Consider the following 14,350-nt stretch of genomic DNA (forward strand, 5'->3'; position numbering starts at 1 on the left):
TCAGGCTGCAAACTTCCAGAGCTGTGGGTATGCCTTCTGAAAGATCCCCCAGACCTGAGAGAGCAAAGTTATGCCACCTGCAATTAAAGCCTGTTCAAATCTGCCATTTAATGGTTGAGCTGCAGCTGCTACTCCGCAAGCCAGTTGTGCTCCCACCACGTTTCAGATGTGTGTTTCCCACCAGGCGTGTTTCACGTGGGAAAACGATTAAACTTGCAACTGGTTAGGAAAATGGGATTATAGAGCCAATTGAGGGCTTGTTAAGGGCCTTAAGGGCCTATCCTGCCTCCTGGAGGCGGGACGGAGTCGGGACCAGCAGACACGAATTTAGGAAAATTGCGTGGAGGCGGGATGGAGGCGGGTTTGGGCCCGCACGCCAGTTTTGCGATTTTTATCCCCCACACGCCTCCAATCCCGCCTCCCCGGCCCTAGCAAAATCCAGCCTTTTGTGTCTGTCTTCACGGAAGAAGACGCAAGAAACTTCCTGGAAATAGTGAACAACCAAGTGTCTAGTGAGAATGAGGAACTGAGAGAAATTACTATTAGTAAAAAAGTAGTACTGGAGTAATTAATGGGATTGAAAGCTGATAAACCTCCTGGACCTGATGGCCTACATCCTAGGGTTTAGAAAGAGTTGGCTATAGAGATAGTGGATGCATTGGTTGTCATTTTCCAAAATTCCATAGATTCTAGAACGGTTCCTGCAGATTGGAAGGTAGCAAATGTAACCCCACTATTTAAGAAAGGAGAGAGAGAGAAAACAGGGAACTACAGACCAGTTAGCCTGACATCAGTAGTAGGGAAAATGCTAGAATCTATTATTAAGGACGTGGTAACAGGGCACTTAGAAAATAATAATAGGATTGGGCAGAGTCAACACGGATCTATGAAAGGGAAATCGTGTTTGACAAATCTATTAGAGGTTTTTGAGGTTGAAACTAGCAGAATAGATAAGGGGGAACCAGTGGATGTGGTGCATCTGGATTTTCAGAAGGCATTCGATAAGGTGCCACACAAGAGGTTATTAATCAAAATTAGGGCTCATGGGATTGGGGGTAATATACTAGCATGGATTGAGGATTGGTTAACAGACAAAAAACAGAGAGTAGGAATAAATGGGTCATTTTCAGGTTGGCAGGCTGTAACTAGTGGGGTACCGCAAGGATCAGTGCTTGGGCCTCAGCTATTCACAATCTACATCAATGATTCGGATGAGGGGACCAAATGTAATATATCCAAATTTGCTGATGATACAAAGCTGGGTGGGAATGTAAGTTGTGAGGAGGATGCAAGGAGGCTTCAAGGGGATATAGACAGACTATGTGAGTGGGCAAGAACATGGCAAATGGAATATAATGTGGAGAAATGTGAAGTTATACACTTTGGTAGAAAAAATAGAAAAGCAGAGTATTTTTTAAATCGTGAGAGTGGGAAATGTTGGTGTTCAGAAGGACCTGTGTGTCCTTGTATACGAATCACTGAAAGTTAAAAAAGCAATTAGGAAAGCAAATGGTCTGTTGGACTTTATTGCAAGAGGATTTGAGTATAAGAGGAAAGACGTCTTACTGCAACTATATAGGGCCCTGGTGAGACCACACCTGGAGTATTGTGTACAGTTTTGGTCTCCTTATCTAAGGAAGGATATACTTGCCATACAGGGAGTGCATTGAAGGTTCACCAGACTGATTCTTGGGATGGGGGAATTGTCCTATGAGGACAGACTGAGTAGACTAGGCCTATATTCTCTAGAGTTTAGAAGAATGAGAGGTGATCTCATTGAAACATACAAAATTCTTGCAGGGCTTGACAGGGTAGATGTAGGGAGGATGTTTCCCCTGGCTGGGGAGTCTAGAACCAGGGGGTCACAGTCTCAGAATAAGAGGTCGGCCATTTAGGACTGAGATGAGGAGAAAATTCTTCACTCAGAGGGTGGTGAATCTTTGGAATTCTTTACCCCAGAGAGCTGTGGAGACTCAGTCGTTGAGTATGTTCAAGACAGAGATCGATAGACTTTTGAATATTAAGGGAATCAAGGGATATGGGGATAGTTCAGGAAAGTGGAGATGAGGTAGAAAATCAGCCATGATCTTATTGAATGGCGGAGCAGGCTCGAAGGGCCAAATGGCCTACTCCTGCTCCTTTTTCTTATGTTCTTAAGGACTGCTTTGTGAAATTTGGAAGTCCAACTTGCAACATTCCTGCAAGCAGCCACAAAACATTTTAAAAAGACTGTTTAGCATTTCTGAAAATGAAATTCCTACAGAACTAATCCACAGGGATCACCGCAAAATTAAGGCTGCAGCCTGTTTAAAAAAAAAATCATGTTGATTTCAATCTTCCAAAAAGCAATGATGATTTATTTGATCAGTTGGATTGTGCACAGAACAAGGATAAAAAGTGTTCCCTTTGAAATGGCCTGTCACGGTGCTAAGCCATACAGACCAAAGGAGTCCTAGGTTTAATGCGGAGACTGTGTTGAATTAGCTGATCTACTCACCCAATGTCCATACCCATGCAGTTTTTAGCAGCAGTTGCTGAGTTATGATCAGCAATGGAAACCCTGCTAAGTTTCACCCACTTTAGCCCAGGGATGCTGAGGCCAATTCTCATGTCCTAACTTTTGCCCCTGCTGCAATCAGCTAGCACAGCACAAACCAGGAACTGAACTCATCACCTTCTGCTCTATATTGCTCAGCACCACATCATGCCGTGCATTTACCGAGAAGCCGCTGGGAGTGCGGCACATTTTTTATTCAAACAACATTTGTAAAAAAAAGGTTTCATGTTGACTTTTTTAGTTAAGAAAATGTAGTTAGGTTTAAAAACAAACATTTCTTGGTTTTCAGAGTAAGGTGTGTTCGATATTGGTGCTAAAACATTGTAACATTTCTCAACAGGTTAAAGGATTAAATTAACAATTTTATCTTACTTCAGCTTTAATAGGGTGCCCATATAAGGCTGTAGGATATAAAGTAACACAATTTAGCTGCTTAGCATAAAATAGCACATTTAAAACATTTTACTAAGTGGATGTGTTTCTAAAGTCCAAAAATTCTAATCAAGAATGCAAAAATATTGCATACTTGCACAAAAAGGTAACTGCTCTTCACAGCAGTATCTGGACATTTTAAATGTAACCACTTTTTCTCACTAGGCTTTCGCAGTTTTCCATGAAGCCCAACCGACCTGCTTTTCTCGACCATGTGGATGCGGGCAGAGTTACCAAGGTGTTAAAGAAAAGGGGTTACATTTTTTAAAAATACATACAACCAAGTTAATACCAAATTTAAATCACCTGAGGTATAAGGAGAGAATGAGTCTCGGAGGAGATAATATTCAAGTATTCAGGATGCTTAAGGGAATAGAGAAATTTAACCCCAATAATATATTCAAAGTTGCCACAAACTCTAGAGCCAGGGGGCACATCTCAAGCTTAGAAAAGGGAGGTGCACAGGGAATTGAAGATTTAATTAATTTATGCAGAAAGTAGTGAACATGTGGAATGGAGTTTCTAAATTGGAAGCAGAAGTATGGAAAATTTTAAGGGAGAATTGGTAGATATTTAAAGGAGTGGGAGATTAAGGGCCACTAGTTTTTGTAACTGAGCAGATAGTCTTTTGCAGTCCTGTACTTTCCTATGTGCAAGATTCCAATATTCATCTCCATATTGTTTGATTTGATTTTCCCATTAAAAATTTTTATACAAACATCAGCCCTTCAAAGAATAGAAAATTGAGTGTATGCTGTAAGACGAGAGTTTGTGGCAATTTTCCCACAGAGATAAGTAGAAAATAAGTAGGTCGAGGCAACCCTCCCTTTCTCATGCACTTCCTCATGGCCAGTTGTAGAGCAGCAAAGGCAGAGGCCTGGGAACAAGTCTCACCTCATTCAGTGCAGCTTGGAAAGAAAACTATTTTCTGCTCATGCTAAGAAACATGTGGTAGAGTTTCGGTTTTTAGGCACAATCGGCAATCTGGCACAAATTGCGCTAGCTTTCTGCACTGAAATTATGGTTCAGGTTTCCGCTCAAACTCATTTGCATAGTCACAAACATAAAATCTTCCACGAACCAGGGAAATCGGCAGCGTTTTAAAACCTAACTGTTTATTTTTTCCCCTGGCATTAAAAAATATTCTTTGATTTATTTAAGAGTGGTAACACGGTGCAGTTTTATTAATACAGCTGAAAATGGGTTTATCATAAAAAAGCCCTTTTAATCAGAGTGTCTAGTCACCACCACCTGTGAGTAATCTGATTTTAAATAACTGAAAACTACTTTAACAACTATACTAGTTATATTTGCTAGTTATATTGATATACAGTTGTCAGTTTCTTAGTAAACTAAATATTTTTTAATATTTCACGGCTTTAATAGGTGCCCATTAGTACCCTTGCGCCTAAAAAAAGCTTAATTTTAAGAGCCCCCTCAAAGGGCTGCAAACGGGCGTAATTAGCGGAAAATCATCACGGTGATTAATTCGCTCTGGGAGCGAGGCCTGTTTTGTGGGCGGGGCCAGCTTCCAGCACGATGTTTATTAAACCAGCGCAAAAGCACCAAAACTCAATTTGCGCTGGACATAACTTGAACTTGAATTGCCTCGATTTAATTTGCACTAGTTTGACCAATTTCGTTGCAAAAAAGAGCGCAACCTAGCGGAAACAAACCCAGATTTGTTTCTAAAATGTTTGGATATGGAGTAAAGGTGGGTAAATGAAGTTGAGGTACAGATCAGCCATGATCTAATTGAATGGCAGAACAGACTACGCCTGTTCATATGAGTGAGAGGTGTGGATTACAAAGCAGTGATCTAACTAAGGCTGTCATATAACCATGGAAGTGAAGCAAGTCTGTTGGTCACCTGAAGCTTAAGGCTGATTCACTGCTTGGAAATCTCTACTGCCCGGTCAGTATTTGATTTGTAACCTCTTAGTCTCATAATTTCTTTTTGCTGCTGCCATTGGATGATGACATGGATTATCTGGCTTAAAATAAATGGTGTGTGACCTCCCAGCATATCACATTAGTACATAAAATGATATGATGTCTCTCAGAATATTCCAAAATGGTTAATTTGTTTATGATTTGCCATCCTCCATAAAATATATATTTTTCTTCTTCTTCCTCACATTTTTCCTTCTTTCTCTTACCTTTGTAAACATGGGTTTGCCATGCTGGGTGACCATAGTACACTGATCACAGTCTAGTGTGATGGATGAATTGTGGTAAGACTCCTTCGAGTGCTTAAGAACATAGTAAAGGTCTGTTACTCCCCCCTCAAAGATTGTACTGAAATAACGAGGAATAAGGGTTCTTCCGATAGCTGTTGAAGAGAAAATCACAAAGAAAGAGAAGGAGGTAAGTGTGGATTACTCAATCTCCTAGTTCTTGGCTGTTTTTAATATGTTCAAAATATGAAATACACCAGTCAGGTTTAAAAAATGTCTAAGTCACACTGACGTATTATACCTATCTGCATCAAAATCTCAGTGAAAGCAAAACATAAGTCACCTTGGTTTCAAATCATAAAATATTGCATGTAGGTGTGATGTTCGCCTTTCATCTTGCAGTATATATTACTTTATTTTTAAAAAATGAAGTTCCACTAATTTCGATACTATTTGCTCTGAATACTTCCTTTTTTATGATATGCAAACACCACAACTTACTGTACTCTTGGAATGAGAGGTGATTATCACTTTACTATGAGATTTTGGTTGAATCCCAATACACAAACAAGGGACAAAAGCTACAAATATGTATTAACAGTGGTTCAGACAATGTCACAGACCATAGGAGAGTTTGTGGTCATTTGAATCCCAACATTGTAGTTACAGCTGTGAACATTCTACTAAACACTAGCTTTTAAAAATTATGGCCCTGACTTTGCGGTCGGAAGCTTCCCGCGGGGAAATGCCTCCGATCCACAAATAAAATGCCCGCGTACCTGGTGGTCCGGGAGGTATGGAGATTTGCGGTCCTGGGCCTTTCTGGGTACCCATGGGTAGAGGCCCAAGTATCCCAGAGCGCAGGCGGTTCACAAGCACCCCTGGAATCACGTGAGCCAGCCCAACGAATGAAAGAAGGGAATCCCCATTCATGCTTATGAATGGAAACCCCATAAGCATGAATGAGAATACCCCCAAAAATACATGTACACATCAAATAAATTTTTTTCAAATTACATATTTAAAATGAATTAAAATGCCATTTAATTAAATATTTAAAACAAAAATTTATTTTTTGAAAAATAAATTGTTTTAAAGGGGCTAAAAATACACTTACCTTATTGTACAGTTTTTTTAATGCATAAATAATTGATAAAAATTTATTTTTATGTTTTCTTAAACTTTTACCAGGCCTAAGAATTTCACGGGCATTTGCTGGGCAGAATAGCCCAACTCTCTGCCCCCAGATGCCCTTTTCCCAGAAATGCGGATCATCTGTCAAGAAGATTCTTGAGAGATCGCAAGTTCTGACTTTTCGCGCATGTGCTTTGCATGCCTAAACCCGGAACTTGCGTGGCCTTGACGGGCGTGTATGCACCATGTACGTACCCGTAGGGGCCGCAAATTACAGCCCAATATAGTTTTCTGTTTATTCCCCCTGCTGAAAGTTTTATCCCAACACATTTTCCACCATCATCACCATTTTGGGTACCAACTTTTTCCGTAATAATTCAGATGTAACAGGAAGAAACGGATATTTTCCAATATTATGCTGTTAGGCAAGGGTTAAAATGGGGTTAACTGATATGAAGAGAGGATATGACTGAGAAATAACACGCTCTGCCATTTTACAAGGGTGCAGTAACGCTGTATGATTTATATTTCTGACTGGAATTAGTTAATACTGAATGGTCTGCCTTATGAGAGGTATTCTAGAGAACATTGTACCATTCCTTATGCTTTATAGAGAGTCATACAGGTCACTCATGACTCTTGATCTTGCATACTTGTAAAGGATTATTAATAACGTAAGATCTTATGTATGTAATCACATCAGTACAATGGTCCCCTGCAGTGTACTTGGAACAAGATTCAAATCTTTTTTACTGAAGCTTTTGTCCTTTCTTTCAAATAGAGCAACATGTACAACATGCTTCTTCAAGAAGGAATCAACATCAAGATCATCATCTTTGCCCTGTCATCCTGTCTTGCTGCAGGATAACGACGAGGCTACATAAAGTTGGCAGTTCTTGCCTATTAACTGCTGGCCTCTGGACCTCTGGGATGCTAATTTATTTTGCTGTAAAAGCTTCTTTCACACAATCTTCCACTTCTTTCTCTGCCTTGCTTGGCTTCATCTCCCGTGCATCATTTACACCGTCTTCTCTTCTCTTTTCAAACTTGATGGTGTTCTGCACATGGGCCCAGGCCCTTCAGCCTTGGCTTTTCAATTATAAAGAATAGCACGGCATGGATTAGTCAGCAACAGCAGTTAGCCTATGTGGAACTGTTTTTGCTGTGTACACAAACTAATGGTTCATTATGTTGAGTTTTATCTATTACAGCCCTTGCATATTGAATATTTGTTGTCCACTATATATTTTTTCAGATTTGTATTATTTTGCAGATATTACCATAGGATGTCCAGTCCTAATTAGGAATCATTCTGTAAATAGAGAGTGGAGGCAACGGACCTGAGAGGGAGCGAGAGCGGAGCCTGAGGATATAAAGAGCGCGGCAGCGCGAGGCCCGAGAGCTGAGGAAGCGGACCTGACAAAAAAAACAAGGAGTGACGTCATGGGAAAGCAGGGAAGTGATTGGTTGGTCAGTATTTCTCTCCTTATCTTGGGCATTGGTTTTAAATTAAGAGCTGGGATTAAAAACTAAACGTTCAAAAAGAGGGAGCTGATTGGTGAGTATCTAGTAAATGTTTTTACTTGGCTTTCTTAAAGTTTTAAAGTTTATTCCAGCTAGTTTAGTAAATAGTCTGTTAATTAGAGGTATGGCAGGGCAGCTCACACCGTTGAATGCACATCCTGGACACCTCCCGTGGTCTGGACGACCACATGTGTGGGAAGTGTCGCCAGCTACAGCAGCTCGAGCACCGGGTTATGGAGCTTAAGCGGCGGCTGCAGTCACTGCTGTGCATCCGTGAGGCTGAGAGCTACGTGGATAGCACGTTTCGGGAGGTGGTCACCCTGCAGTTTAAGAGTGTGCAGGCAGAGAGGGAATGGGAGACCGTCAGACAGAAGAGGAGGACCAGGCAAGTAGTGCAGGAGTCCCCTGAGCCCATCTTGCTCACCAACCAGTATTCGGTGCTGAGTACTGGTGAGGGTGATGGTTTCTCTGGGGAGTGCAGCCAGAGCCAAGTCCACAGCACCACGGAAGGCTCAGCTGCACAGGTAGGGGGGGGCGGGGGGGGGGAAAGGAGAGGGAGAGCAATAGTGATAGGGGATTCAATAGTTAGGGGAGCAGACAGGCGTTTCTGCGGCCGCAGATGTGACTCCAGGATGCTAAGTTGCCTCCCTGGTTCCAGGGTCAAGGCTGTCACTGAACGGCTGCAGGGCATTCTGAGGGGGGAGGGTGAACAGCCAGAGGTCGTGGTCCATATCGGAACCAACGACATAGGTAGGAAGAGGGATCAGGTCCTGCAGGCAGAGTTTAGGGAGCTAGGAAAGAGGTTAAAAAGCAGGACCTCAAAGGTAGTAATCTCCGGATTACTACCAGTGCCACGTGTAGTGAGTACAGAAATAGGAAGATAGAGCAGGTGAATGCGTGGCTGGAGAGATGGTGTAGGAGGGAGGGCTTTAGATTCCTGAGGAATTGGAACCATTTCTGGGGAAGGTGGGACCTCTACAAGCCAAACGGGTTGCACCTCAACGGGAACGGGACCGATATCCTCGCAGAAGGGTTTGCTAGTGCTGTTGGGGAGGGTTTAAATTAGCTTGGCAGGGGGCTGGGAACCTAAGTATAGAGTCAATAGGGAGGGAAGAAAAACTGGAATTGGAAAACAAAAACGTAGAAAGTAAATTGGAAGGACAGAGGAATCAAGGGCTAGATAGTAGTCAACAAGGAGGTTTCCCTGAACTAAATGGTATATACTTCAATGCAAGGAGTATAGCGAACAAGGCAGATGAGCTGAGGGCACAGGTAGATACTTGGGACTATGATATTATGGCTATTACAGAGACGTGGCTGAAAGAGGGGCAGGTATGGCAGCTCAACATTCCTGGTTACAGGATTTTCAGACGGGATAGAGAGGGAGGTAAAAAGGGAGGGGGGGTCGCAGTATTGATTAAAAAATCTATTACAGCTGTGAGGAAGGATGATATGTTGGAGGGATCATCAAACGAGGCAATATGGGTTGAATTGAAAAACAAAAAAGGGGTGATCACACTGCTGGGAGTGTACTACAGACCCCCAAACAGTGAGAGGGAGATAGAAGAACAAATATGCAGACAAATTTCTGAGAAGTGCAAAAACTATAGGGCAGTAATAGTAGGAGATTTCAACTACCCCAATATTAACTGGGATAAAATTAGTGTGAAGGGTATGGAGGGTGCAGAATTCATAAAATGCATCCAGGAGAACTTTTTTACATAGAAACATAGAAGATAGGAGCAGGAGTAGGCCATTCGGCCCCTTGAGCCTACTCCGCCATTCAATGAGATCATGGCTGATCATCCAAACTCAGTACCCTGTCCCTGCCTTCTCCCCATATCCCTTGATCCTTTTAGCCTTAAGAAATATATCTAACTCCTTCTTGAATATATTTAATGAATTGGCCTCAACTGCCTTCTGTGGTAGAGAATTCCACAGGTTCACCACTCTCTGGGTGAAGAAATTCCTCCTCATCTCTGTCCTGGCTTACCCCTTATCCTTAGACTGTGACCCCTGGTTCTGGACTCCGCCGCCATCGGGAACATCCTTCCTGCATCTAGTCTGTCTAGTCCTGTTAGAATTTTATAAGTTTCAATGAGATCCCCTCTCATTCTTCTAAACTCCAGCGAGTATAAGCCCAAGCGACCCAATCTCTCCTCATACGTCATTCCTGCCATCCCAGGTATCAGTCTGGTGAATCTTCGCTGCACTCCCTCCATGGCAAGAACATCCTTCCTCAGATAAGGCACCCAAAACCGCACACAATACTCAAGGTGTGGTCTCACCAAGGCCCTGTACAACTGCAGCAAGACATCCTTGTTCCTGTACTCGAACCCTCTCTATGAAGGCCAACATACCATTTGCCTTCTTAACCGCGTGCTGCACCTGCGTGCTTACCTTCAGTGACTGGTGCACAAGGACACCCAGGTCTTGTTGCACTTCCCCTTCTCCCAATCTATTGCCGTTCAGATAATAATCTGCCTTCCTGTTTTTGCCACCAATGTGGATAACCTCACATTTATCCACATTATACTGCATCTGCCATGCTTCTGCCCAATCACCTAACCTGTCCAAATCAGACTGGAGTTTCTCGGCATCCTCCTCACAGCACACACGCCCACCCAGCTTTGTGTCGTCTGCAAATTTGGAGATATTACATTTAGTTCCCTCGTCTAGATCATTAATATATATTGTGAATAGCTAGGGTCCTAGGACCGATCCCTGCGGTACCCCACTAGTCACTGCCTGCCACTCAGAAAAAGACCCATTTATTCCAACTCTTTGCTTCCTGTCTGCCAACCAGTTCTCTATCCAAGTCAGTACCTTGCCCCCAATCCCATGTGCCTTAACTTCACACGCTAATCTCTTATGTGGGACCTTATCGAAAACCTTCTGAAAGTCCGAATACACCACATCCACTGGTTCTCCCTTATCTATTCTACCAGTTACATCCTCAAAAAATTCCAGTAGATTAGTCAAGCACAATTTACCTTTTGTAAATCCATGTTGACTTTGTCCGATCCTGTCACTGTTTACCAAGTGCTCTGCTAATACATCTTTTATAATGGACTCTAGCATTTTCCCCACTACCGATGTCAGGCTTACCGGTCTATAATTCCCCATTTTCTCTCTACCACCTTTTTAGCCAATCTGTAGCAAGCCCAACAAGGGAGGGGGGCGGTTCTGGACTTAGTTTTAGGGAATGAAGCTGGGCGGGTAGAAGGTGTATCAGTCGGGGAGCATTTTGGTGCTAGTGACCATAATTAGGTTAGATTAAGGTAGTTATGGAAAAGGACAAGGATAGACCAGGAATAAAAATTCTAAATTGGGGAAAAGCACATTTTGCTAAGCTCAGAGGGGATTTAGCCATAGTGGACTGGAAACAGAAACTTGAAGGTAAATCAGTGTCAGAGCAGTGGGAGGCATTCAAGGAGGAGATCTGGAGGGTTCAGACCAAATATGTGCCCTTAAAGAAAAAAGGTGGGACTAACAAATCTAGAGCCCCCTGGATGTCTAGGGACATACAGGGTAGGATAAAAAAAAGGGGGCGTATGACAGATACCGAGGGCTAAATACTCCAGAATCTTTAGAGGAGTACAGAAAGTGCGGGGGTGCAATTAAAAAGGATATTAGGAAAGCAAAGAGAGAGCATGAAAAACTCTTGGCAAGTAAAATCAAGGAAAACCCAAAGATGTTTTATAAATATATTAAGAGTAAGAGATAACTAAAGAAAGGGTAGGGCCTATTAAAGATCATGAGGCTAATCTGTGTGTGGATGCGGGAGACATCGGTAGGGTTCTTAATGAATACTTTGCGTCTGTTTTCACAAAGGAGAGGGGCGAAGCAGACATTGCTATCATGGGGGAGGAGTGTGAAATATTAGATGAAATAAACAGTGAGAGAGGAAGTATTAAGGGGTTTAGCAGCTTTAAAAGTGGATAAATCCCCAAACCCGGATGAAATATATCCCAGGCTGTTAAGTGAAGCAAAAGAGGAAATAGCAGAGGCCCATACCATCATTTTTCATTCCTCCCCAGCTTCAGGTGTGGTGCCGGAGGACTGGAGGACTGTTAATGTGGTACCTTTGTTTAAAAAGGGAGAAAAGGATAGACCGAGTAATTACAGGCCAGTCAGCCTAACCTCGGTGGTGAGAAAATTATTGGAAAGAATTCTGAAGGACAGGATAAATCTTCATTTAGAAGACAGGGATTAATCAAGGATAGTCAGCATGGATTTGTTAAGGGAAGGTCATGTCTGACAAACTTGACTGAATTTTTTGAGGCGGTAACAAGCAGGGTAGATGAGGGTAGTGCGTTTGACGTAGTTTATATGGACTTTAGCAAGGCTTTTGATAAGGTTCCATATGGCAGACTGGTTATGAAGTTAAAAGCCATGGGATCCAGGGCAAAGTGTCAAGTTGGATTCAAAACTGGCTCGGAGACAGGAAGCAGAGGGTAATGGTTGATGGGTGTTTTTGTGACTGGAAGGCTGTTTCCAGCGGGGTTCCGCAGGGCTCAGTACTAGGTCCCTTGCTTTTTGTGGTATATATCAATGATCTAGACTTGAATATAGGGGGTATGATTAAGAAGTTTGCAGATGCTACTAAAATCGGCTGTGCGGTTGATACTGAAGAAGGAAGCTGTAGACTGCAAGAAGATATCAATAAATTGGTCAGGTGGGCAGAACAGTGGCAAATGGAATTTGGGCAAGCGGCGGCGGGAAACGCGAGCGGCGAGGCTTTAAAAGGCCCCCAGAGACCAGGTAGGCCTCAGTGCGGCGTGAGCGGCGGCGGGAAACGCGAGCGGCGAGGCTTTAAAAGGCCCCCAGAGACCAGGTAGGCCTCATAGCGTCAGTGTCAGCAGCGGGAAACGCGAGCGGTGAGGCTTTAAAAGGCCCCAGAGACCAGGTAGGCCTCATAGCGTCAGCGGCAGCGGTGGGAAACGCGAGCGGCGAGGCTTTAAAAGGCCCCAGAGACCAGGTAGGCTTACCAATCTGCAATCTCCGAACTCAGAGGGAAGGAGAGAAGTAAAAAGTAATCGAAATGTGACGTCACCAGAAAGCAGGTAAGTGATTGGTTGGTGAGTATTTCTCTCTTTTTTAAACTTTAACTCTGTGGTTTATAGTTTCTAGGGTCTCTGTGGTGTAGCGGGGACTGTTGGTAAACCAGAGCCCAAAAATATATCATTTATCTGTAGTGTAATTGGTGGGATTGATTTGATTTAATTTAATTTCAATTAATTAAAGGGTAAGTCATGGCAGGACAGCCCAGTGCCGTGGTATGCTCCTCCAGCGCTATGTGGGAACTCAGGGACACTTCCTGTGTCCCTAACAACCATGTATGCAGGAAGTGTGTCCAGTTGCAGCTACTGGCAGACCGCATTGCGGTGCTGGAGCAGCGATTGGATACATACTGGACCATTCGCGATGCTGAGGACATCGTGAATAGCACATTTAATCAGTTGGTCACACCGCAGGTAAAGGTGGCATAGGCAGAAAGGGAACGGGTGACCAACAGGCAGAGTAGTAGGCACAGGCAGGTAGTGCAGGGGTCCCCTGTGGCCATCCCCCTCTCAAACAGATATACCACTTTGGATACTGATGGGGGGGATGGCTTACCAGGGGAAGGCAGCAGCAGCCAACTTCCTGGCACCAGGGGTGGCTCTGCTGCACAGGACGGGAGGAAAAAGAGGGGTAGAGCTATAGTAATAGGGGATTCTGTTGTAAGGGGAATAGATAGGCGTTTCTGCGGCCACAAACGAGACTCCAGGATGGTATGTTGCCTCCCTGGTGCAAGGGTCATGGATGTCTCCGAGCGGCTGCAGAACATCTTGGAAGGGGAGGGTGAACAGCCAGTTGTCGTGGTGCAGAAAGGTACCACCGATATAGGTAAAAAACGGGATGAGGTCCTAAAAGCTGAATATACGGAGTTAGGAGGTAAATTAAAAAATAGGACCTCAAAGGTAGTAATCTCAGGATTGCTACCAGTGCCACGTGTTAGTCAGAGTAGAAATAGAAGAATATTTCAAATGAATACGTGGCTAGAGGAATGGTGCCAGGGGGAGGGATTCAAATTCCTGGGACATTCGACCCGGTTCTGGGAGAGGTGGGACCAGTTCAAACCGGACGGTTTGCACCTGGGCAGGGCCGGGACCAATGTCCTAGGGGGAGTGTTTGCTAGTGCTCTGGGGAGGGTTTAAACTAAAATGGCAGGGGGTTGGGAACCTGAGCAGGGGGACAGAGGAAAGGGAAACAAGGATAAAAGCAAAAGATAGGAAGGAGAAAAACAAAAGTGGCAGTCAGAGAAATCAACGGTTTAAGTCAAACATGGCCACAGTAAATAATAATTCTAATAGGTCTAAGAGCGTTAAATAAACAAGCCTGAAGGCTTTGTGTCTTAATGCAAGGAGCATTCGTAATAAGGTGGATGAATTAGCTGCGCAAATAGAGGTAAACGAATATGATTTGATTGGGATTACGGAAACATGGCTCCAGGGTGGCGAAGGCTGGGAACTCAACATCCAGG

General features: G+C 43.5%; 1 protein-coding gene across 13 annotated transcripts in view; it reads right to left on the reverse strand.

The window, feature by feature from the left end:
- The window catches only part of LOC147123103 (LIM domain-binding protein 2), a 547,106-nt gene that overhangs the window by 117,063 nt on the left and 415,693 nt on the right, over positions 1-14,350 (reverse strand). For all 13 annotated transcript variants that reach the window (XM_085966645.1, XM_085966709.1, XM_085966713.1 and 10 more), the window contains one exon: positions 5,149-5,321. In XM_085966645.1, coding sequence (XP_085822771.1) covers positions 5,149-5,321 — 173 coding nt within the window. The remainder of the gene's footprint in view (positions 1-5,148; positions 5,322-14,350) is intronic.

This window comes from Somniosus microcephalus, chromosome 2, assembly GCF_052327205.1.
Source record: "Somniosus microcephalus isolate GS21.2 chromosome 2, FLI_Smic_1.0, whole genome shotgun sequence".
Classification (NCBI taxonomy): domain Eukaryota; kingdom Metazoa; phylum Chordata; class Chondrichthyes; order Squaliformes; family Somniosidae; genus Somniosus; species Somniosus microcephalus.